This window comes from Microchirus variegatus (genome assembly GCF_963457635.1).
Source record: "Microchirus variegatus genome assembly, chromosome: 9".
NCBI lineage: Eukaryota > Metazoa > Chordata > Actinopteri > Pleuronectiformes > Soleidae > Microchirus > Microchirus variegatus.
The window spans coordinates 29,448,324-29,474,114 of record NC_139810.1 but is presented as its reverse complement, the minus strand read 5'-3'; the positions used below and the strand labels follow the sequence as shown (position 1 = coordinate 29,474,114).

General features: G+C 40.3%; 1 protein-coding gene across 1 annotated transcript; it reads left to right on the top strand.

The window, feature by feature from the left end:
- The first annotated feature begins 6,049 nt into the window (after positions 1-6,049).
- kdm5bb (lysine demethylase 5Bb) lies at positions 6,050-24,891 on the top strand. The gene is made up of 28 exons (XM_083894488.1): positions 6,050-6,296; positions 7,695-7,772; positions 8,477-8,599; positions 8,695-8,865; positions 9,401-9,457; positions 10,179-10,334; positions 10,825-10,936; positions 11,735-11,856; positions 12,095-12,253; positions 12,394-12,513; positions 12,602-12,760; positions 12,930-13,111; positions 13,250-13,412; positions 13,545-13,664; positions 13,957-14,151; positions 15,050-15,231; positions 15,367-15,491; positions 15,805-15,955; positions 16,073-16,187; positions 17,246-17,601; positions 18,386-18,524; positions 18,599-18,778; positions 19,216-19,377; positions 20,210-20,695; positions 20,795-20,873; positions 20,959-21,167; positions 21,251-21,520; positions 23,929-24,891. The coding sequence occupies exons 1-28, from the start codon at positions 6,144-6,146 to the stop codon at positions 24,058-24,060; spliced, it is 4,656 nt and encodes a 1,551-aa protein (XP_083750614.1). The 5' UTR covers positions 6,050-6,143; the 3' UTR covers positions 24,061-24,891.
- The last annotated feature ends 900 nt before the right edge of the window (positions 24,892-25,791 follow it).

Genomic DNA, 25,791 nt, shown 5'->3' with positions numbered 1-25,791 from the left:
TTCTTCTTTTTCACTTTTTGGAATTAAAGATGTGTTAACTTAAAGGGACACTGTGTAGTATTTATGGGTTTATATGACCCAAAATCCACTTTTTTATACATATTATGTGCTCCTGCATTGTCTAGTCGCTGTATAATAGTTTTTGTTTCATTTTCGTAGTGTTTCAAAAAGTCATGTAAAATAACATGGTCGCGGGCCGCGGTTGCATAGCCACTGTTAGCAGAGAGACGCCATGTTTCTACGGGAGCCTGTAAGGACAAACGCGAGAGAACAAATCAAGCGTCTCTTTACTTGTAGCTGAAGTCCCGCCTCCTCTCTCTCCGATTCGTCTGCTACGGCCGTGGTAGCTCCGCCCTCTCCCTCACCTCACGAACCTCATCTGCTGACACAGAGTAAGACGACGAGGACGACATTTGACCCTCTGAGGATACCGTAGCGCTCAGGGAAGGGAGGGGGTGAGCAGAGGAGCAGTTCTTTGTTGTAAATTTCAGCCTCTCCTCTAGATGGCACTATAAACTACTTACTTCACCTTTAACTTTGGAAAAATTTTTCGTGTCTGCATTTGGGGTTCTGCTGGTATACATGTCACAAACTTTGTCATCAACGTTCAGTCTACACGTGCCGCCCAGATTTCGGAATGGCGATCGCGTTGGGTGTGTGTGTGGACAGCGCGTACGTACGTGAACTGAATTTCCGCCCAACAGACAAAGTAGTCGTCAAGGATAGTCATCCGAGCCTTGACCTAGCATCGTAGCATCGTTCTCTTCTTCTTTTTTTTTTGGTAGAAATGCGTCATATTCCCTGCATCCAGATTTATATCGCCACCCGATGGTGAAGTGGGATACTACAGGACCCTGACACCAGGGCACCACGGCATGTATATCGGGGGCCTTAGCACCTAGCGCTAGCTTAACATGGTCAAAAATGGGACCGTACCTATGTTCCCCGGGTCCTTTGTTCCCCGCTTTGTATGTGACCGGGGAACATAGGACCCTTTTTCAAAAAAAGGCTCCTATGTTCCCCGGTCACATACAAAGTGGACCTTTTTTGGGAAAAACGGGGAACATGATGATGGTCAAAAATGATGGTCTTAATTAGTGCCTTGTTTTTATATACACTACATCTTAGCTTTAGGAGAAGAATACAAGCATTTTCAGATTCTGTTTAATTTGCACTGTGAACATTCTCCTGTGTGAAAACAGTGAGAGACTCTGCTGTGCTGTGGTCACGTGACACCACATAACCACCGTGTCACTTCACATTTCCTGTGTGTGTGCGTCTTCAGTCTTAAACTAATGTGCACGCAATACGACAAAATTATCCTTTCCATAAAAATAATGAGGTCAAATCTTCCGAAACATAAACTGACCCTTTGTGGGGTTTTGTTTGTGATTTAATATTTGTTCCCTCGTTGTTCTGAGTCGTCTCCAGAGTGACTTTATTAAGGATTGAAGTCCTTTAAGTGACTTTTAACGACTGAAGTGTTTGACTGGGTGTGAATGATGTGTGATAGAAAAAGCATGACTTATGACTGAGTGTGTGTGAAAGGGTGAATGTCAAAGATATGGTTTGAGACCCTTAGAGGTGATCGTCACATGTCCCCATTTTTTGTTGGGTTTTTTTGCATCATAAATGTGTTTTGTGAACGTCAAAATTGTTGCGTGTCAAAATGCTTTTACTTTGAAATGTGAAGTATGATGAATATGTTCTTTTTTTACTCAAACTCAAATTTACTTTCTTCACTTCACTTTTTCACCAAACGAGAAGACCTAAATACAATTTTAAATGAATAAAATGTGTTTAAAACCTTTTTATAGCCCCATTTGAGGCGGCTCACTGGGCTTCTTCACTCCAATCCAATCCAACTTTATTTATAAAGCACTTTAAAAACAACTGCTGAAACAAAGTGCTGTACATTAGATATAAATAAATAAAACATAATGTACAAACATGTGACCTAATAGACCTAGGAACAAACAATAAAATATAGAAAATACACTATATATATATATATATATATATATATACTAGAATTTTACATCTTAATCAAAAAATAATAATGTGCTTAAAGGTGCATTATGTAATAAATCATAAAATCCTAATATGTCACAGAGACTCAGGAATAATGTTCATATAACAAACTGAACTCACAGACAAAATATTTGTATTAAAAAAAATATTTTGCAGACTGCAAATCATGTTTATGTTTTGAAATCATGTTTTGGCATGTGGCGCCACCTACCGCCGTCTACCAACCATTACAGTCAGGAGAGTCTCAGCTGCCGAGCAACCACGGGTTGCCAGTTACGTCAAAATACGAAACCTAAAAGACCTCGATATTTTTAATTTGAATGTAGTAACTGTAACTTTTTTTTGTAAAACTAAATTTGAAAAGTCATGCATATTTTAGTTAAAAATATTAGGATTAAAAAATAATTTTCAGGTTACAGAGATTCTAAATATTGGTGTTTTCAACATTACAGAAACATAAAAAAAAGCTTTGTGAAGCTCTGTGTTTCAGTCTATTCTCCTCCTCACATGATGATGATGATGATGATGATGATGATGATGATGATGATGGTGATGATGATGATGATGGTGAGGTCAGGACTTTGAGGGTCCTCACACCATCTGTTGCAGCAGGACTCAGGCTTTTGTCTCTGTAGTTCTTTGTGGATGTTTGTTTGGGGGTCATTGTCTCCTCCTCCTGCTCCTCCTGCTCCTCCTCTTCCTCCTCCTCCTCCTCCTCATGTGTAGGTATTGATTAATAACTTGTTTGTTTTCCTCCTCAGACAAACTTGAAGGAGGCTCTGACCGAGGCTCTGATCGAGGCTCACAGATGAGCAGCTGTCAGGAAACAACCAATCAAAGTGCGAACACTTGGATATTTAAACAACGAGTCCCGGTGGTGGAGCCGTGAAAGTGTCACCTGAACGTATTCATCCGCGCAAACATAGAATAAACAGAACATGATGTGTGTGCGTGTGCGTGTGTGTGTGTGTGTGTGTGTGTGGGGGGGGGGGGCAAATGTTCCGTGGTCTAATTCGCTTTTAGATGCAGTTTATTGTTCCGTTAGTGAAGAAGTAAAGTCAAGTTTTGAGAGCGTGTGTTTATTCGTAGTCATCATCGACATAATCACATATAGATCCGCTTCACTGCGGCTTAAAACGAGGAAATAATTCAGTGGCGGAGGAGGAACCTGAATAATAATAATAATGGTATTAACACGATATCTAAATACTACATGATACATATTACATTCATTGGTAAAGTACAAACAGTAGCTACTACATGTAAAAAACAAACAGCCCATTTCAGAATAATTATATATTATAATACTTTATTAATCACTTAATGGATATTTGCAGTGTTTCAGCAGCAAAGATGGGAAAAATAAATACGAAGTGATAAAATATATATTATAAAAAATAGAATAATGAATGCAATGTAAAAAAAACACAATTATGCAGTCGGTTTCATTGCAAACAGAGCAATCTAACTAAAACTAAAGTATATAAAGACAGTATATAAGTGTGGTGTATACATGTTCATATATACTCAGTGTAAACAGTGCACAAGATCACTTATAAGGAATTGTACTTTTGTTCTTAGTACATTTTTATTTTATGGCTTGACTTTCTTTCCTTTGATCAGTAGTCTTATCATAATCCAATAATACATCATATTTTGTGGATGATTATTATTATTATTATTATTATTATTATTATTATTATTATTAATAATAATAATAATAATAATAATAATAATATTACCATTATTTTAAACAAGGTTCCGGATAAAACAGTCAGCAGTCATACATAGTATAAAAACATAAAATAATCAAATAAGCTAATTTCAGGATCACACATAATCATTAAAAGTTAAAAAAAACACAATTATTAAACTCCCATAAATCAGAGCGAACATCTACACACAGATGTTTCTGCCTCTAAGTCGTCCAGCGTTCTCCTAAAAACATCCAGTGAGTTTATTCACACACAAAAGTCTCTTTTCCCCCAATTCAGCTCTGACCTTTGGCAGAGGACAGTGATGATGTATGTAGGAGGGAAGAAGACCCAGAACAGCCTTGTAAATAAATATCCGCCAATGTTTTAGTCTACGTGTAGACAAAGAATTCCAACCAACATGCTCACACAACAGTGGAAGATGTAGTTTTCATCTCAACTGATGAGATCAGTGATACACATCACTGATTAATCATGTTGAGCCACAAATTGACCTGGGAGATTTCGGGGGCTTCATCTGTGGCTCAGCTTATCAGGAGACTTGTAATATGTCTCAATCTCCTCTGTGTCAAATTGATAGGGTACCAAAGAAAAAGAAGATAAACTAATGTTCATGTTACAAAGACATATTTCAAAACAAGGGGCCTCTCGCGCCCCAGTGACGCATGTCACTGCATGGAGTGTCGGGGGCCATTGTGAGGCGCTAGAACAGGGGTCTCAAACTCAAATGACCTGAGGGCCAATGCACATCTATTGTCTTATTATTACTGTTATAATAAACATTGCTAGCAAACATATATTATATTCTATCACCTTGCTGGCAGCTGTGCCTCAGCTACACACTGTGTTTAAAAGACGGTCGTGGGTCATGTTTTCATTATAACGTGATATTAAGTGGGGGGCCCCATGTGGCCCCCGGCCCACCAGTTTGAGACCCCTGTGTTAGAACAAGACCACCAATAATTTGTTATGACTAAACTCTCAAAGAAGACCACAAAAAGGCCCTATAAGCTTCATGTAAATTAAAAAATGTTCCTTACTAAAGGCATAAAATTGACATTTTCTCAGGTCCTGATGTGTACGCCAACTTTGGTGAGTTTTCATTCATGACAAGAGCCTCAAAAGTGGAAGAAAGTCACTGGTTGCCTAGCTAACATGCTAACATGCTAACATTTAAGCTATTTTTTTGTTTCCCGAACGTTCCAACCTAAAGGTAACGTTCCCTGAAGGTTCCCCCTAAGGTCCTACGGTTCTCCTGTGGTTGATATGGAAAATGTTCCTAAAGTTTTTGGTTGCACATTCGGTTCTCAGAATGTTTCTTTGTCACAACCTTCATACAACCTTTAGAGAACTTCTCTTTTGGTTCCCAGAATGTTCCCCCTAACGTTACTTTCCATAATGGTGTAAAGTTAATTGTTAATTGACATGTTAGTAGTGTAGTGTAACCGAAAAATAACAAAAACACTTTACTCTTGCACATTTTATCTATTTTTATTCAAATTCCATATGACATTTGGTATCACAGTTTGTGTTTGTATGCACTTTGTATGTAGCCGCTGGACATTAACTATATATATTATTTTAGTTTTTTGGTAATATTTATTTACTATTTTTTCTTATGTATATTATACTTTTTAAAACACTTCTTTCTACTTTATGCTGGTATTTTTAAGGGGACAGCAAAGTAAGAATTTCATTGTACAGGGAAACGTGTTTCTTTACTGTGCATATGACAATAAACACTTTGAATTGAATTGAATTGACATAACAATTTCCCTACAGGGATAATTACAATGAAAAGAAAACCTTATAATACAAGATTATTATAAATAATGATGCCTACAGTGACTGGACTCAGAATAAATCACTAGGGCTGTACATTGACGAGCAAGCATTTCCAATCTAAATAATGTTTTTCTCTCTTTACTATCATCACAATATTATACATTCAAAAAAAAAGAAAAGTAAATTAAAAACAGATAATGTGTCAGTATACTGCTCTTACATAATACAGTGAAATAAAGAACAACACTGACCCTAAACATAGGAATAAAGTTAATTGTGTAGTTACTGAGTAAGAAGTCGCTGAAACAGCAAACCTCGTGGAAACAGTGTCTAGTTTTTTGAGCGGACGTGTTCACTGCCGTGGAACATTCTCCTCCTCACTGTGCGTGGATGTGTGAGTGTGCGTACGTGTGTGAGTGCGCGTGCATCAGTGTGTTGCCTCCTCTCGTGTTGATGTCGATCGACTGCAACCGAGTCTGAAGGCAGGAAAAAAAACCCAAAGCGGGGGTTAACGAAAAGAGGCACCAAAGCCCCGCTCCAGGTGAACCGTATCACCGTCGTGTTCCCCGCGACCGTCCGTGCTCGAGCCTCCGCCGGCTCTTGACCGAAACGATGAGCCAACCGCGGCCGGACGAGTTCCAGCCTCCTCCGGAGTGCCCGGTCTTCGAGCCCAGCTGGGAAGAATTCGCAGACCCGTATGCTTTCATCAATAAGATCCGTCCCATCGCGGAGAAAACGGGCATCTGCAAAGTCCGTCCGCCTCCGGTGAGTGCGAGCAAAATGTGAGAAAGAGCCGCCGCCGCTGATGATGCCTCCGTTGACCGTTAAGACGGTTGTGTAGATGGACCCGGGGATTTAAAGGGACTATTCAACATGGCGGATACACGGTTATGATCATTCTTTGTGCCGCCACGGCTAACCCTGCTAAGTTCTCGTTAATGTGGTTTGTTTTTTCCCGTCGCGGTCACTTCGCGGTCGTCGTTAGCCCAAGTTTAGATGCGTGTCAGTGGGCTAACCGGGGATTATAGTCGCGGGGCAGCGCGTGTCAACAAAGCCCCGTGGTCCAGTCATTGAGCTGCTTAGCTGCTGTGCTAACTTCACAGCTAGCGGCTAAACCTGTCATAATTGAGCACTCGTCGTTGACTGAGGTGACTAATGCGGAAGCTACACGACCGCGAACAACATGATGTTATGATAATAAGATAAACGACAGCGTCAACACTCGTATTTGCCTCGTTGTCCTTGAGTGTCCGACGTCAATGTCCGCAGTTATTATGGGTTATTTGTGGAAGAGCATCATGATGCAGTCGCTCCTTTAGTGTGTGTGTGTGTGTGTGTGTTTGAGGGCCATCACTTTTCGGTCAAAGTGTCCTTTTGTCAAAGCATATTTATTTATTTTATATATTTATACTGAACGGTGAAAACCACTGGTCCAACCTTGGGACAAGAACACAGTGTAATACTATATAAAGGACATTATTCTTGTTAAATAAGAAGTTTGAAGTTGTGCTCCAACTCGCCTCGTTAGCCAACATTAACCGTTGTGTTGCACGTTGTTATCACTTTTACCTGAGTGATGAGCCACTGTGTTCATGTATGAGCCTGTGTTGTAGTAGGGTGTTGTCCTCCATGTTGGCTTTGTGGTAAGCTGGGCTTGTGAGTGAGTCTTCCATCTGGCCATTTTGTGTGCCAGTGGGGGATGTTGGTTACCCTACTTTAATCAAGAATTTGTTTTTCTCCTCCTTTCATAACATTGCTAAGTTGTTGCACGTGCTAAAAGTGTATTTATATACATTGATCGCCTGGTGTTGTGAGCTATAACATGAAAAGGATCACCGTGTTCTTTTTTTTAATGCAAGAGAAGGCCTTGCTTTTCCTCCAAACTTGAGTCTAACATCAGTGACATGAAACCATGTTGTCAAATGCTGAATTTACCCAATTCCACTTCAATTAAGTCTCTAAAGAAATGTAATTAGTAAATGTGGGAATGTTGCATAACGCTGGAAAACAAATTTGACACATTTTAAAAGGGAAAAACACGTGCGCTTGATTTTTTATTTTGCATCGACTTAATGCAAGAATAGAAATTATTGAAAAAACTACTCAGTCTGCCTGTTATAGTGACCTTCATGTGCCATTGTGTGTGTTTTTGTTGCTGCTCAGGGCTGGCAGCCTCCATTTGCTTGTGATGTTGACAGACTTCACTTTGTTCCTCGGATCCAGAGGCTCAATGAACTGGAGGTGAGTTCTGTCAGTCAGGTTCTACCAGGGATTGTTAGGCTGTGTCTATATTTGTGTGTTTGCACATTTCATTTACTTGTATTCATCATGATGCTGTATCTGTATCCAGGCCTTTGTAACAAATGCAGAATAGGGACGGTGATGTTTATTAATGTCTTAATGTGTTCTACACTGCAAATGTAGACTGATAAATATTGCGGGGAATCGATAAAAGTATATCTTAGTGGTCGGCTTAATTGCTACTTATCCAGACTTAAAAATGTAGCTTAATTCCAAAGACTGCTTATACTCTCATCAACAAACCAAAAATCCTCCCTGACAGTAATAATAATCCATGACTGTCCATGATCTGAAGGGATAAAACACAATAACACGCAGCTAAACACAACCACTTTTTATTATTGTTATTATTATTTTATAAGTGTATGTGTTTGTTTTCTTTGTCTTTTAGTTTTATTTATATAACTGTGTATCTACCCCCTCTAGATGCACCACCAGGGACTTTGTGGGGTTGGGGGTGGTGGTGGGCGGTTGTGTTGTTTGTTTTTGTTTCTGTGATAAAGCAAAAATCCTACTGTAAAATGTAGCTTAGTGCAACTATCTTTTATAATAGGACACAGAACCCTATGTTCTCGGGTAAAATATGTCCACATGGATTGTATAATGTAACCCTTATCATTGCTTCATGTTGTGTTGATTTCCAGGCACAGACGAGAGTTAAGCTTAACTTCTTGGACCAGATTGCCAAATTTTGGGATTTGCAGGGATGTACACTGAAGATTCCCCACGTGGAGAGAAAGATTTTGGACCTATACAAGCTTAATAAGGTGGATAAGTGATTGTTTGTTGGTTTTTATCCTGTATAGAGGTTATTATGAAATCAACCAACTCGCAACATTAATGTATGTCACTGTCCTTCCAGCTGGTAGCAGACGAGGGTGGATTTGACCTTGTGTGTCAGGAGAGGCGATGGACCAAGATTGCAGTGCAAATGGGCTTCTCCCCGGGCAAAGCCATCGGCTCACACCTGCGAGGGCATTATGAAAAAGTCCTCTATCCATTCAATCTCTTTCAGAGTGGAGCCAACCTGCTGGTGAGTTGGACACCCTCTGTGGTAAAACTATTTCTACACATTATATATATATATATATACTGTATATATACAGTATATATATATATATATCTATATATGTGTGTGTATATGTATGTGTGTGTATATATATATATATATATATATATATATATATATATTTCATTACAAATCTATAATGCAATTTTAATTATTCTCAATGATAATGTGAGGGCATTGTTAAAAACAGATTTTTGTAAACAAAGGCGTGATTGTGGATATGCATGTTTTGTTTTCAGCTGCAGCTTATATTTATGACTTATGCTATTATTTTTTAAACAGAGGACGATGTTTGGATTTTTTTTTTGAGTCTTCATCATTGTTTCGACTGCTCTGCTGAGTGTAAATGTATTGTTTAGCGTCATAGGTTTTTGCACCTCTAATATTCTCTAATATGTTGCAAGAGAGCTTATCCAAAGTGTTGTGGATTGGTACTCTGTGACCTCCAGTAGGAGGTCACTCAAAATTGTTTAATTACCCAAGCTCTCTCTTGCCTCAGGCACCAGAGGCAGCTTCCAAACTGATGGGTTTGGAGGTTTATCCAGAACTTGAAGAGGTATGTTTGCGTCATGGTTAAGAAGCCACTCGGCTTACAACGTGCATGCCTATATCATGGGTTTATAATATTTGCAGACATAATTGTGAATTTAACCCCTTCTTAAAACAGTTTTATTTTCATGCTTGCATCCAAAACGTAGTCTGTCCCTGTGTAGGTTTAGACTACATGACACATGTATCTGTGGACAGAACAGTGCTTCTGTTTCTGTTACAGACAAAAGGCAGCAAATACCAGTTAAACATCATTTAGTAGATTTGAGATAAATCGTGAGCTACTTGTCCTCCACTGCCTCAGCTTTGTACTACTAATGTGGCATGTTCACTTTCAGTTTCAGTGCTACCTGTTTGTGGTGACCGACTCTAACTAACCACATGCTGTTTATGGCCTCCTCTAATCCTCTGGCCATTTAACTTCAGGAAACCATGTTCATACCAAACAATATCTTTGAGAGAGCATTTCCTGTTTTTTTGGTTTAAACACGTTTGGTCGTTGCTTATAGCAATCATCACACAGAGGATCATTCAATTTAATTGAAGTTATAATCAAGTAATTAATTACTCAAGCTCAGTTTAGTCTGTATTCGTGTATTTATTTCTATATTAAAGTCTTCCTTTGATATCGACTGACCACTGCTTTTGTACAGGTATTCCAGTTAGGCACGCGAAGGCTTTGCGTTTATCATCGAGCTGTTGTTTTAATCTGCATTTTTATTCCCCAGTGTGTTCAGAAGCCAGTGCAGTCAGAGGAGAGTAAAGTCAGGATGGAGAGCGTGGACACCAATGTGCCGACGCTGCAGGCCCAGACTCAAAAAACGCCTGCCCTGATGATGGACACTTACTCCAATGCTCGCAGAGGCAAACGCATGAAGTGTGAGGTGGGTGTTGTTGACAAAGAGAGCTCCACACACACCAGATTAAGAGTTTTATGTTGTATTGGCTTCTTATCTGCACCAAACTGCCTTGTGTTTTCGTGTACATTCAACGGATTGGGAAAATGATGATGTCATAGCCCCACCTCTCTCTCTATCTTTGTTGTTGTTTTTGTACACATCATACTAGCTTTGTGTGCAGGCTCCACGTATTCATCTCTGTTTTTGGTGTTTTAGTGTGGCAGCACTAGAGCTCCACTTTCGGACCCGGCATACGTCTACTTTAGCGTTTTTGGAGGTTTAGTGTATGAAGACGTTTCTTCACAGGATGCCGGGTTTATGGAAAATATTTTAAAAACCGACTAGGGAACGCTCTGTTTCTGTGTGGATAAGACCTAAAATTTCCCCAAATCCAGCAGTACACACTTCATCCTTCACCCGTCTCCTTTTTCCACACACATCATGGTTTCAGTTGTTTGTTCTTATTCTCACTCAGGCTGTGTGCGTGAAGACTGAACCAGGAGAACCAGGAGAACCAGGAGAACCAGGAGACAACCGACCCAACCTGAGACGGAGGATGGGTTCATTTGTTGCCAAACCAGAACCAGGTCAGACTTACTCCATATTCCACGTACTATTATTTACAGTAACATTCAAGAGATTTAATATGTACTGTATTTGCTGCTGTGATTGGGCCAGTTAATCAGACCAATCTTTGCCATTTTTTTTAATAATCAACACTAGGATATTATTATTATTTAATAAATTGGCCATTATTTCTTTTTTATTTAACCTTTATTTTACCAGGAAAGTCCCATTAAAAACTTAATATCACTTATTTATATAAGTCTACACGGTCTGAGTCTACATTTAAATGCACTGCAGTGAAGACACAAATTGGGTAAAGATATGTAGTGCAAGTGTTGTTAAGTTAGCATCAATTATATAATTATAATTATAATTATAATAATAATAATACTTATTTAAGTATCATTTATTGTTATTGTCATTGTTAAACTGTTATATTTTATCTGATGGATTAAAAAATGATTTCTTAAGTCCAGCATCAGCCACAGAAAAACCCACATCAGTCAACATCTAATTTAAATATCAATTACAACTAGGTCAGTGAATTTATCTCTCTTTCGTGCTTGTGTCAGCTGACTCCATCAAAATCCTTTTTTTCTTACTGTTTTGATCTAGAGACCTGAGGTGGCAGAAATTCACATAATTTGCATTTCATTTGACACAAATGAGTATTTATAAACAGTATATTATCATATAAAAAATGTCCATTATGTAATTGCAATAGATAGATGGAGATAAAGGGGCACTATTTACTGAAAATGTTCTCGTTATGATCACCTGTGAATAGCGTTAATACATTTTTTTCTTTTGTCTTGCAGAAAAAGAGATTCCCATTCCAGTAAAACAGGAACCAGTTGAGATTAAAGAACCAATTATTGAAGCTGACAAATTCAAATCACGGTACAAGAAGTTCATCCCGCCCCCAGTTCCTCCAAGTCCAGTAAGTAGAGACATCTTTTGTATGTGATAAAATCAAATTTCCAGGCCTAAAATAAATTACGGGAGGAAAATTAATAGCTCTTAGTTAGTGTAACGCATCATCCAAATTCAGCTTCATTCACCTACTTTATAACCTGGCAGCTGAGTGTAAATCAGTATTATAGATATATTTTAATTTGTGTTGCAGGAGTTGGTGGTTGTGGCTCTGAAGCTGATTCCTGCTTGTGTTTGTTTTCTAGGTGGATCTGGTTGTGTGCTTGGTGTGTGGCAGCGGGGGAGACGAGGAGCGCCTGTTGTTGTGTGACGGCTGCGATGACAGCTATCATACGTTCTGCCTCATCCCTCCTCTTCACGACGTTCCCAAAGGAGACTGGAGGTGCCCCAAGTGTCTAGCACAGGTGAGGATGCACTGCAAAAATACTGACTCCTTTTTAATGAGCAGTGCAACGTATGAAAACAACACGCCTCTCAACCTATACGAGACAGTCGATGCAAATAAAATGGCATGATAAATATATGGAATTCTTTATGGTTGCAGGAATGCAGCAAACCTCCCGAGGCGTTTGGTTTTGAACAAGCCTTCAGAGACTATTCCTTGCGTGCGTTTGGGCAAATGGCAGATGCATTCAAATCGGATTACTTCAACATGCCAGTTCATGTAAGTATAACTCATTTCAAATTAAATATCTTCGTGTTATTTATTTATTTATTTATTTAAATCGATTTGTCTTTCATGTGTGTTATAGATGGTGCCCACGGAGCTGGTGGAGAAAGAGTTCTGGCGTTTGGTTGGAGCCATTGACGAGGACGTTACTGTGGAATACGGAGCAGATATTGCCTCAAAAGAGTTTGGGAGCGGATTCCCAATTCCAAATGGGAAATTTAAGGTTTCCGCTGCTGATGAGGTAAACTAATGGCTCTCACAGGAGCCATTCAAAACCTTGGAGCTGTGTGTGTGGAATCAGAATGTAGCAGCCATGTTTCTTTTGGCTGTATTCGATTGCCTATTATTGTTAATAAATTAAATGTTGTAATTACGCTGTTATTGATCTGACAATGTCGTCCCTCTTGCAGAAATACCTCAACTCTGGCTGGAACCTCAATAACCTGGCGATGATGAACCCATCTGTGCTGACTCATGTGACGGCTGACATCTGCGGGATGACGCTGCCGTGGCTCTATGTTGGCATGTGCTTCTCCTCCTTCTGCTGGCACATTGAGGATCACTGGAGTTACTCCATCAACTACCTGCACTGGTACTTAAGATCAGTACCAGTATTAACCCATTCCTGTAGTTTGTCGTCATTTTTATTAACGGAGCAGAGCTTGAAAAAAAAAACCAGTAGGAGGAAAAGTAATTTCCTCTTCACACTTATTTATATTTACTTTTTAAGGGGTGAACCCAAAACGTGGTACGGAGCTCCTGGCTTTGCAGCAGAGCAGCTGGAGGCGGTGATGAAGAAACTGGCCCCAGAGCTGTTTCAGTCTCAGCCAGACCTGCTGCACCAGCTGGTCACCATCATGAACCCCAACACCCTGATGGCACACGGTGTTCCAGTATGTGTTTATATGACTTTAAAAAGCACTATTCCTTTAACATGAGGTTAATGAATTATCAGTTTTTTTTAATCAAAACAACAAACATTAATCTTTTGCCCCCCCCCCCATCCTCCTCCTCCCTTGCTCTAGATTTACAGAACAAACCAGTGTGCTGGTGAGTTTGTCATCACGTTTCCTAGATCTTACCACAGTGGCTTCAACCAGGGCTTCAACTTTGCAGAGGCAGTCAACTTCTGCACCGTGGACTGGGTATGCATCACTTTAATTGTCATAATTTCAACACATAAAACTACACTGACTCAGCTGTTACACTTTCAAATGTATTTCTGCTCGTTTTCTACACAATTTACTCCAAGGTGACTCAGTGTTTCTAGTCTATCTGTGTGATAGTTTTCCTTTTTCTTCATAATTAGTATTAAATTATAGGGAGCATACGTTGAAACAGACAAGGAAATAATAGTGAAGTACTATTAAAGGCGTGAAGATCATTTATTTTAACATTAACTGTCCTTTCATCCTAATTTTTTCTGTTTGTTACCAGATGCCTCTTGGCAGACAGTGTGTTGACCACTATCGCCAGCTGCACCGGTACAACGTGTTCTCCCACGACGAGATGGTGTGCAACATGGCCTTAAAAGCAGACGCGCTCGACGTGGTGTTGGCCTCAGCGATCCACAAGGACATCGTCATCATGATCCGTGACGAGGAGAGAGTGAGAGAGAAAATAAAGAAAATGGTAAAGTAGTCCCGTCAATCATCTGCATACACAGTCATACTCGTTCTATACACAGGCTATTTTTTTTGTTTAAGTGTGAAAGCCATAAAAGGTGCAGATCCGTGCTTCAGACATGTGAACAAATTAGATTGACATGGTCGTGGTTCTATTTTTCTGGGTTCGTCCACATATTTTGAATGTAGCGAGTACTTTCACTGCATCTTTGGATACTTATTGGATACTCGAGGTCTGTGTCTCGGAAATGAATTCTGAACCTCCTGAATCAGTGGGTGAAGGCGAGGAGGCACACGAACACTGAGTCACTCAGTCACTCACTCATTGTCTACTGCTTTATACTCACCTGAGGGTCGTGGGGGCACTGGAGCCAATCCCAGCTGACATGGGGAGAGAGGCGGAGTAGACCCTGGACAGGTCGCCAATTAACCTCTGAACGTTTTAGAATCCGGAAAAAACCCACGCGCACACATTGAGAAACCTGTATTCTCCACACAGAAAAGCCCTCAGTAGGAAGAAAAATATGACTTTAGTTACAAACCTGCTATGAGGGAAATGTGGTCCTTTTAACCATTATCTTGATTATTTCTCTTAGTTTAATGTATTAAGTAGTTCACTGAGGCTGGCCGTCTCAGCAGCTCTCAGGTTTTGGTTGCTTAGTAACAACAGATGCGACAGGATGGAGACCCTCCTGCGCCTCCGTGTGCTGGCTTCCTCTGCGCATTATTATTCCTTTTTTATGTGCTGCACGTGTATACTCTAAAAAGACTCTTTATGACTCTTTTATTAATAGCACGATGTGCAGTGGGCTTTCTTTACAGCAATTACAACTCAGGTTTATATAAGGATTTGGGATTTATGTAGGTGTACTTAAAGCATGTTTTTTTTTGTCTGAAACTTTCAGGGGATAATGGATGCCAAGCAGGCAAAATATGATAACCTCCAGGACGACGAGCGGCAGTGTGCCAAGTGCAGGACCACGTGCTACCTGTCTGCCATCACGTGTCCCTGTAGATCAGGAGTACTAGTCTGTCCACACCACATCAGTGACCTCTGCTCCTGCCCCATCACCAACTACACACTGAAGTAGGTCGTCCTTCTGCCGCTGATGTAGAGATGGTTAACGGACATTGTGTGCAAATGAATGATGTGAAATTAATATTTGGGAAAATAATACATGTTATATTACTGGAAACTTTAATGTTCTGTTTACCTGTGCAGTTACAGATACACACTGGAAGAGCTGTTTCCCATGATGAACGCAGTGAAGCAGCGAGCTGAGCTGTATGATCAATGGGCCGCCCATGTCTCAGAGACTCTGGAGGCTAAACTGGAGAAAAAGAAAGGTAAACATCAAATGTAAATAAGATAAACAAGCATTCCAGACAACTTTTGGTTCACATGTTAAAGCCAAATAATTAAAGTCAGCTTGCACCTCAATAGTATGAAAGCTTCAAGTGCGTAAGTTAAATTTAAAAGTATCTTAAAACTAGAAAAAGCACAATCTGCACTAAGGCTGATCAGTTTCTAACAGACAGAAGTTATTCAATGAAAACAATAAGTAACAAGTAGCCACACTAATTCATTGGTTGTTCACCAAACATTTAGCTTCTACTGACTGTGATTAACCAGGTGTTCTCTCTCCGTTTTCCCCCTCAGGCCTGCCTGTCTTTCGCTCACTTCTTGCAGAATCAGAGGACAACACGTTCCCTGAAAACGACCTCCTGCGTCGGCTGCGTCTGGTCACACAAGACGCGGAGAAGTGCTCCTCGGTGGCACAGCAGCTATTGAACGGCAAGAGGCAGACCAGGTAGCGTTAATGCGCTCTTCTACATTAGTATTATTCTCAATGAAGTAGTACCAGTGTCTTAGTGGGATTGCTTTTTCTCTTTTTTGTTTTTTTCATTCACCGAACACTCTGCCCTAGGTATCGGTGTGGAAGTGTGAAATCACGGAGCCAGTTGACTGTGGAGGAGCTGAGTTCATTTGTGAGGCAGTTGTATAACCTCTGCTGCAGTCTTCCTCAAGCTCCCAAATTAAAGGTAGGCTCAGGAGAAGAAATGTTTCCTGTGATGTTGCCACAATAAAATGAAAAGAATGTGTTTTGTTAGTTTTGATATCATAGTTTTGGACACTATGTTGTCTTTTTGGCATATCTGAGTGCAGACATGTCCATGCAAACTCAAGGCTCAAGGACAAGAAATACATAGAAACTTACAAGAGAAATTGCTGTAATGTTTTAACACCCAATCTGACAGAAATTGAACTCTGAAAGCACAAGAAATACGGCTTAGCAACTACTTTTGTCTCTTAACAATACAATAAATAGGATTTAGAATGTTGTAGCTCATCACTGAATACCTGCGTCCTGTTCGGACGTATCTTTCTTTTTTTTATTATAAAGATTTGTTTTTATTAACAAAAGTTCTTACAAAATGTTTATGGTGCATAGCAACCATCTACAGGTTATTACATTGAAAGTCGTATTTTACAAAAGGAACATACACAAATGTATGATGTAAAATGTAAAGTCACTGTGAAAGGATGAGGACTTTTGATTCTAAATATTAGAGGAGAAAACGAGGAGAAAGAGATCTGATATTTTGTAATATGTTTGATATAACTTTTGCATCACCACATGAGGAAACCATCAAAGTATTAACCACTATACTTGATAAACGCATGAGAATTTAAAGATATGTGCATTTACAAAAAAAATAACAAATTGACACAGAATATAAAGCAATCAATATTAGAACAATTATTGAGTCCAAACTACTAACATTGTGGTTTTAGGATCATTGAATCAGTCAATCAAATTTTATTTATATAGCCCACAGTTTGTCTCACGGGACTTCACAGGGTTGGTAACATCCTCTGTCCTTAGACCCTCGACCAGGGAAAAAACCCCTAGAACAAGGGAAAATAAAGAGGTAGAAACCTTAGGGAGAACCACAGGTGAGGGATCCACTCCCTGGATGGACAGACGTGCAGTAGATGTTACCCAAAACATACAATACACAATTACAAAAAGAAAATAAAGATGACCGATTTGACTCGTATGAAACACCTGTACGTGCGTATCGTTGTCTTCCTTTAGGAACTCTTGAACCGCATCGAGGACTTTCAGCAGCACAGCGAGAAGGTGCTGGCAGAGGAAGTTCCCAGCGTCACCGAGATCCAGAGCCTGTTGGACGTGAGCTTCGATTTCGACGTGGAGCTGCCCGAGCTTCCTCGCCTGAGAGTGCGGCTCGAGCAGGCGCGCTGGCTGGAGGCGGTGCGGCACGCCAACGCTCAGCCGGCCATCCTAACTCTGGAGACCATGAGGAGGCTCATCGACCAGGGAGTGGGCCTGTCGCCTCATCCGTCCGTCGAGAAAGCCATGGCGTGTCTACAAGAGCTGCTCACCGTGTCTGAACACTGGGAGGACAAGGCGAGCAGCCTCCTCAAAGCCAGGTGAGAGGCAGCACCGACTCGTCTGTTATCATTGGAACTTCAGGGTCAAAAGAAACCCCTGAAACATCAACAAAGAAGATGTTTTAATAGGTTATGCTCTGAAGATTTTTAATTTCCTTAAGTGTAATTTTCTTTTTTAACAGTCAAAGCTTCAACTTCTCCTGTTCAGGTTTTAGCACTGACAGCAAATGATTAATGTAATATTATGTCAGTGCTCCTGATTTTGCTTCATTTTAATTACAGCTAGTGCAAAATGCTGCCGCTAGAATATTCACCAAGATCGACAAAAAGTGAGCATCATGTTTAGTTCTGCCCTCATTCCATTGGTTCTCAGTGCTGTTCAACATTAACTGTCACAAGTGCTTTTCAGAGGCTTTTAATGGCATGGCTGCAGGAATGTGCATCTTCTCTTCATTATCAGAGAAACTAATGTAACGTGTCAGAAACTTACATTTCTACATGTTCTAAAAGTTGATGATCCTTCACCATTCTTAGGTCATTGCAGCTTTTGGGTTTTCACAGCATTAAAATACTGTTTAGGACTTTTTATTTAGGTTTTGTATTTAGATGATTTGATGAAGAAAGTTACACTCCCATGTAAAACAAATGTTGCTTTAATAAAAAAAAAAACCTGTAGCTTTTACATGATCTTATTAAAACACGTTGTCCAGGATGTGTTCAACACTGGTAAAATATTGGTTTATGTATTGGTTTATGGATGATGCAGATGTTGTGTCCACATTTGTTACCTACAGTCAATAATTAGTGTTCTGTTGCCCACCAGTCCACCACACTCCATAGAGACTCTTAATGCTGCTGCTGAGAAGGCGTCTGGTATCCCTGCTTACCTCCCTAACTGTGTGATCCTAAAGGACACCATAAGAAAGGCCCAAGAGTGGCTTCAAGAAGCTGAGGAGCTTCAGGTAAGGACAATCTTTACAGGGAATATACTGCCTGGGTCAATTTAAGTGTGATTGTAACTCTGAAACAATTTCAGGCCAGCGGTTGTGTTCTGCTGGTGGACAGACTGTCTGACATGGTGCTACGAGGACAAGCCGTCCAAGTCCACCTGGAACCTTTAGACCGGCTGGAGTCTTTAATTGTAGAAGTGCAGGAATGGAAAGAATCTACAGCTGCGGCTTTCCTTCGTAAAGACTCGGCTAGTTCCTTGCTGGAGGTAAAATAAACCTACGTTTCTTATGCTGATTGACTGCTTTCTCTGAGATCACTCTTTTAAGAGTCAACATTTTCTATCAAACAGTGTTTTTCAGACTTAACACAATGTGTAATAACATTTGAAGAACTGGATATGCAGGGTTACAGCCTTTGACTGACTGCCTGAATAACATATAGCATTGCAAATAATGTACTATTTCTTATTTTTTTGTAAATGACAGCCACTGATTCAAACTTCCTCTGACTCACTAGTTATACAACACATGAAGTAGTTGCAGTGAAAGTCATTGCAAAAACCTCTGTCATTAAATATTCTTCATAAGTCCTATTCATGCCTCAGTTTTGTAATCTGCTTCCTGAAAGAAGATGAAAGAAGAAAAGTTGCTGTGGCAAATGGAGCTAAATGAGCATCACATTTATTATTTTTATTCCTCACAGGTTCTGTCTCCAAGATGTGAAAATGGAAATGTACGTTCTCCAAAGAGGAAGGCCAAGAAAAGCAAAGAGTCGCCTAAAAGTAACAAAAAGAAAATGCCAGGACTCAACACAGTCAGCGACGTGGAAAAGGTGCTTTCAGAGTGCGAGGATTCTACCTCTGCAGTAAGTGTGCTGTTTCTCAGTTTCAAATTTTTAAATGGCAGATATTTTGACGGGTGACTGACTTTCAATATTTGTCAATAATCAAATGAATGATTATTATTTGGCACCTGTCAAAATGTCCACCATGAAAAAGGCCCATAAGGAACAAGGGGTGGATTTAGTCCTAACCGAGTCCTTTCCTAACTGTTTTCTCTCGATGTTGATGGAAAATGTTACATGGTGAGAGAAAAGTGTGAAAGAGAACTCATTACAGGCCGAAGTCTGTTCTGATGAAACAGTGTTTTGAAGATATACCGTTCAAAAGTTTGGGGTCACCGATACAATTTGTTTGTGTTTTCCATTAAACTCAAACTTTCATTCATCAAAAGAGTTGCAAAATGAATAGCAATTATAGTCAAGAAATAATGATTTTTGCTCTTTTGTCAAAGAACCAGCAAAACTGTTTTCAGCTGTGCTAACATCATTGCACAAGGTTTTTCAAGGGTTTTCTAATCATCAATAGTCTTCTAACGTGATTAACACAATGTACCATTAGAACACTGGAAATGGGCCTCTATACACCTATGTACATATTCCATTAGAAACCAGACGTTTGCAGCTAGAATAGTCGTTTACCACATTAACAATGTATAGAGTGTATTTCTGATTCATTTAATGTTATATTCAATGAAAAAAAGTGATTTTCCTTCAAAAATAAGGACATTTCTAAATGACCCCAAACTTTTGAACGGTAGTGTATATGTCTCTTACTCTGGCTGCCACTGAGATTCTTAAGAAAATGAATTCTGTTGTACCCAATGTTTTCTGACGATGCCTTTATTTGACTCACCAGATGGCAACTCTGGAGGAGCTGTGCGTCAGGGAGATGGAGGCTTTCTCTAATCTCAGGGCAGCAAACGAGTCAAAGCTCCTTCCAACAGCAGACTGCACGGACCTCAAGGTGTGCATCTGTCAGAAGGCTCCCATGGGGGCGATGCTGCAGTGTGAACTCTGCCGCGACGCCTTCCACAGCGTGTGCGTCAGAGACGCGTCCCACTCCCCGCAAACACAGCCGTGGCTCTGTCCGCAGTGCCGGCGATCAGAAAACCCGCCCTTGAACAAAGTACTCGCCCTGCAGTCGTCTTTACAGGGCATGGGAGTGCGCCTGCCGGAGGGCGACGCTCTGCACCACGTGGCTGAGAGGACAATGAACTGGCAGCACAGAGCTCAGCTGATTTTAAAGTCGTGTAACCTTTCAGAGCTGGAAGAGAGACCAGGAACTCCTCCCACTCTAACCCGCTGGGTATCAAGCAGCCATGATACTCAGGACAACACTCAGGTCACTCATCACAGGCTTGTTTGACTCATTTTGACATATTATTTGCAAATTCAAGTAAAGCAGATAAGTAAAGGTTGGTATTTGACGTGTTTGACACAGGCGCCGTCCTTGACTCCAGAGTGGAACAGGACAGGCCACGCTGTGTTCTACACTGAGCAGAGATGCATACCGCTGCAGGGTTAGTGTCTGACAACATGAAGAAACTTCTGTCTGTGCGTTGATTATCGCGAGTGTTAGTAAAGAGTATTTTTCTGTCCTGACAGGCTTGAGCCATGAGCTGGAGGAGCTGATGGTGGAGGGTCTCCTGCTGCAGGTGGAGGTGCCAGAGGTGCAGAGCCTCTACCACACATTACTGAACAGGGCCGTCGGCCAACAGACAGACAGGTGCATGTCGCCACCACAGGACGAGTCCACAGACTGTGACAAACAAATGCAGTTCAACTCTCAGGGAAATAATCTGCCAGTCAACAAGGTAAACAAAAAAAAAGAATCGGTATGAACACGCATCGTAACGACCTCCAGGTCAGTGTTAATGGAAGTCATTTTTATACTCAGGACGCCGTCGACGCCATGAGGGAAATAAGGTCAGACTCAGGAAAGAAGATGAAGCGGCATCTGGAGAGGGAAGGTTCAGACGCAGAGCGCAGGAGGAAGGACAAAAACCTCTCGCAACACAAAAGACAGAGGGTAAATAAGAAGAACCCGCAACACAGACCGACCTCCACCTCGTCCTCCCCGCGCTCTGACTTCTCCCAGTCCGACGAGTCTGACGAGGAAATGGCCGTTTGTCCCGCAGAGAGGTGTCAGCTGCCAGAGGGAGATGAGGTGAGACCACAGTACAACATTTGAAATGAGAGGGAAACATCTCAGTGATACGTAAAGAGGAGCATCCAGTAATGAAGTGACTCGAATGTAGGCAGAAAGTTTAGTTGTTTTTTTTTATATTAAAACACAAATGAATAGAATGTAGCTGAATCTTAATGACATTCAGCAGCCTGGGTTAATCCAATCAAGTGCTTATGCTCCAAAACAATAGTACACTGAGGCTGATTTGGGACCAACAGCCACCAGATTTACAGTATTTGCAGAATGTCTAAAAAAGCTAAAACAAAAAGAATACACAATACATCTGTGAGGTAAGTTACCATGAGGATGGATATGAACCCAACCTCATGTTTAGTTACTGAAACACAAAAGCCCACGTAAGGAACAGACTGAGCCAAACTTCCGCCTGTGAGGCAACAAACGAGTGGAATTCTGTTTTCTTCCAAATGAAGACAAAACAGAGAAATAGACTGAACACTGCAGCAGATGTGCAGATGTCATACTCTTCTCTATGGACTGGGACGCAATACTGAAAAGCGAGCAGACCTTCCAATTATGTTAGCAACTTGTAAGTACTGTCTATATTTACAAGTAGATGTCGTGTTAACTCTGTCTATGTGTCTATGATTTTAATAACGCACGCCTGAAGTGAAGTTAATCAAACATATGTCTTTGAAAATGACTGTTGAAAATATTACATATCACAGAAAAGGCAGTTAAAAAATATTCAGAAATGTTTAATTACGCACAAATGTTGCTCTTGACACAATTTATATCTTGAATTGGGTCACAGTAAAAAAAAAAAAAAAAAAAAGACATTAGAACTTTACGGAAGAGGATTAGGGCCACGCAGGAAAAACATATTTGAGTTATGACTTTAAAACTCAGAATTCTGACTTTAAAGTCATTACTCAAATATTGTCTTCCTGTGTGCTAATCCTAATCCTCTTCCGTAGGACTCTTACATTTCACGATGGGTGTTTTCTTCTACTGTTAGTCTTGATATGTTTTTTGCAGGCTGTCAGGACTTGTAAATATACTGTATATGTAGATTAAATTGAATTGTTTTACCAGTGAATTGTAGGTTTTCAGCACCTGTATCAAACTCTGACACCACATTCATCAAACTCAGTTTTTATGTTGTAGTTGTGCTGGTCTGCTGAGAACAATATAATCTCAGTCTCAGTGTCTGCAGTGGTCAGTGTGACTATAATGTCAAGGTTAGGGAGAGAGAGGCAGAGTGACACTGTTTCGCTATTACGAGAAGTGTCAATAGAGTTCCAGCGATTTACTAAACAATGGTGAGAAAATGAGACTTTTGTGGGCTGCTGCAGTCTTAAGTAATGAAGTAGTGACCGCTGGCCTTTCATTAATGATACATTATAAGGGAGCACTTACAGTGAAGCGCCCGCAGATGTTTACCACTCCACTCCAGTGTTGCAGCTCTTTTGTTTTTGGTTATTCTAGTTCTACAAGGTCACCATTATGACTCTCTGTGACTAATAGAAACTCTGTGCACCACCTGTTTAGCACCAGGCTGCAGTCAAGACTCACAGTGAGGGATACACAGTGAGAGAGCAGCTGCTGGACACACAGCAGCTAGAGTGTCGCATGTTTCCTTCTAGAACTGTCAGTGACCGATTCATCAGGTGGCCAAGAACTTTAATTCACTCTAATTCTCAAATTCAGAGGTTATTAGAGGCCATAAACCTAATTCTAGATGGTAATCTTTCCCTCGTGTATGTCCTTTGGGGTAATTTGGATATAAAGAAGGTAATCTACGAACTATTTCAGAGAATCACTTCTCTAAATTCATTTTAGTGTTGTTTTGTAATACACTAGTATGGATGTGTAAAGAAGTAACTTAAAAGTTGACAGTATCATCTAAAAAAAAAATATATATATATATTCTGTATTAGACCCATCCATAAATGAATGAGAGCCACATTTAGCTCTTCAGCTCCTCTGCTGCAGCTTCCCCTTTTATTTCAAGTTTATTTTTAATTATTTCTTTCATAGTCAAATCGTCATTTACAGAGATCAAGGCGATACATGAAAGTGGTTTAATCTTTCGTCCACTAAAATATGCATCACATCGTATGTAAATGTGATATTGAAAACCTTGAAAAAGAGTCTTGTCCATCTTTGGATCCACATCACTTTGTCAGTAAATCTATATATAAAACTTTACACATGATGTTATCTTTATTTTCGGGGTTCAAAGAGGTTTTGTGGCTCCAGAATAAATTTATTTCAGGGGAAAATGAGCGCTTCTAATCCGTTATTTTTTTTAAATAGTTTTAAGCGTTAATTCAGTGCAGTAAATTCAGTGGCTCCCAGACAGTGGTTTCTTACACTGACGGGTCAGAATGTGTTGTTAAACGTAACGTGAACGTGTTTGTCTGCAGGTGGACTGGGTCCAGTGCGACGGCAGCTGCAACCAGTGGTTTCACCAAGTCTGCGTGGGCGTCACGGCCGAGATGGCGCAGAACGAGGACTACGTTTGTGTCAAGTGTACTCTGAGCGACGGACACATGTGAGGACGCAGAGAAAGCAGAGGTTTTGTCCGTCCGTCTGTCTGTCGCCAGCCCGTTAATGGAGCCATCATTCTGGACGTGTCACTGATCCTGTACCCTCACCCCCCCCCACCACCCTCCTCTCACCTGTTTGACCCTTTTGTAACAACGGTGCTATCTCCTCTTTGACTTGTTGTTTGTCCACAACTATAATGTTTAGGGGGTTGTTGTTTTTTTGTATTTTTACATATATTATATAAATATATATATATACACACACATATATATATATATTTCCTCTTATGAATTTGTGGTTGTCTCAATGAAAGAAAAAAGAAAGTGTGCTGCATGGGATTCCGTTACATTGGCGCAAAGGAGTCCGACAACATGAAGCACCGTGTGTATAGAGGGATAATAGAGGGTTAATCGAGGGTTAATATTCTCTTCTCTGGAGCCTCTTTGCATGTTAAACCAGAGGATAAGGGGACGATGTCCCACGTTTTCATCCCCTTTTCTCAAAACACTTACTCTGTTTTTTTTTTATTATTCTTATTCTTATTCTTATTGTTTGGAAATCCAGTGTTTACTACATGCATCTTAATATAATTATTCCCATTTGTTTGTGTGTTTTTTTTTTGTAGAATAGGTTTATTTATCTGAGCAATAATTTTTTTTTGTCTGAGTTGACCTAACTGGCTTGATCTCCGCTGAGTTTGTGTGTTGGTGTGTTAGCGATGGCGTAGTGTACAGAAAGCTACACGGGGGTGGACGGTCCCGCCGCCGTGGAAAGTGGAAAAATGTGGCAGACTGAAGGAACAAGAACTCTGCCGACACTTCCACATCCACATCGACCACGGCGGCATTCATCTGCTTCATGATTCACCGGGAAAGAACTCGGGGAGTAGCTGAAGATGTTACAAGTTTATATTGTGGAATAAAGCCCTTTTGTTTTATTGACAAGCCTCATTGTTTCACTTGGAAACGCGGTGGAAACAAAGTACAAGATGTTCTTTATAAACCTTGGTCAGCCATTTTTCAAACTTATAACTCATAAAAGCAGGAGGGACTGGAGTTTATCTTCCTGTCAGCGTTTAACACATTAACAATTGCCAGCTCAGGATGATGGATTATATTCACAATTAGATTTAAACACTTTTTGGTCAACTGTGGGTCACAAACTTGAATAATTAACATGATTTTAATACTAAAAAGATGGTCTTTTTTATCCAGCATAATAAGTTTTAATCCCATTCTTGATGTATGAAGATTGTAGAGGAAGCCAGTTACAGAAGGTTGTGCTCGAATTTAATTCATCATCATTTAAAGGACTATAAAACATCTATGACAGCAGTGGGAAAAAAAGGAAAAGAAAAACAAATAGTGAGCAGCTGAGCGTTTCAGAGCAGTGGAAGACAAACAGTCGGCCGTCGTGACATCAATCAGGCCGACGACAAACGCTATCACAGGGTTAAACATTTTAATGAATCCACTGCAGGTAACAAATGTGCATCACGCCTTCTGTAAATCCCCGTAAAACAAAATAGTTCATTCATTTAATACAAATACAAACTGGTAATGGCTGAAGGCAACTGCACCTTTACGACAAGTGTGGTAGTAACACAGTGAAGATTGTTTTAGTTTTTCAAAAAGAAGGGGGAATGGGAAAAAAAGGCCTTATGTGCACTGAGCCAGTGAATAAAAGAAGGTCAACAGCAGCCTCTGCAGCCACGAGTGGAAATTCATGCAGTCGGTGCT

What these genes read in the sequence shown, in the direction of transcription:
- kdm5bb (XM_083894488.1), top strand. Translation starts at nt 6,144, where the DNA reads ATGAGCCAACCGCGGCCGGACGAGTTCCAGCCTCCTCCGGAGTGCCCG. An exon ending in ACTTCAACATGCCAGTTCAT is followed by an intron (nt 12,514 to 12,601) that starts GTAAGTATAACT and finishes TGTGTGTTATAG; the next exon opens with ATGGTGCCCACGGAGCTGGT. An exon ending in AGCTGCCAGAGGGAGATGAG is followed by an intron (nt 21,521 to 23,928) that starts GTGAGACCACAG and finishes GTTTGTCTGCAG; the next exon opens with GTGGACTGGGTCCAGTGCGA.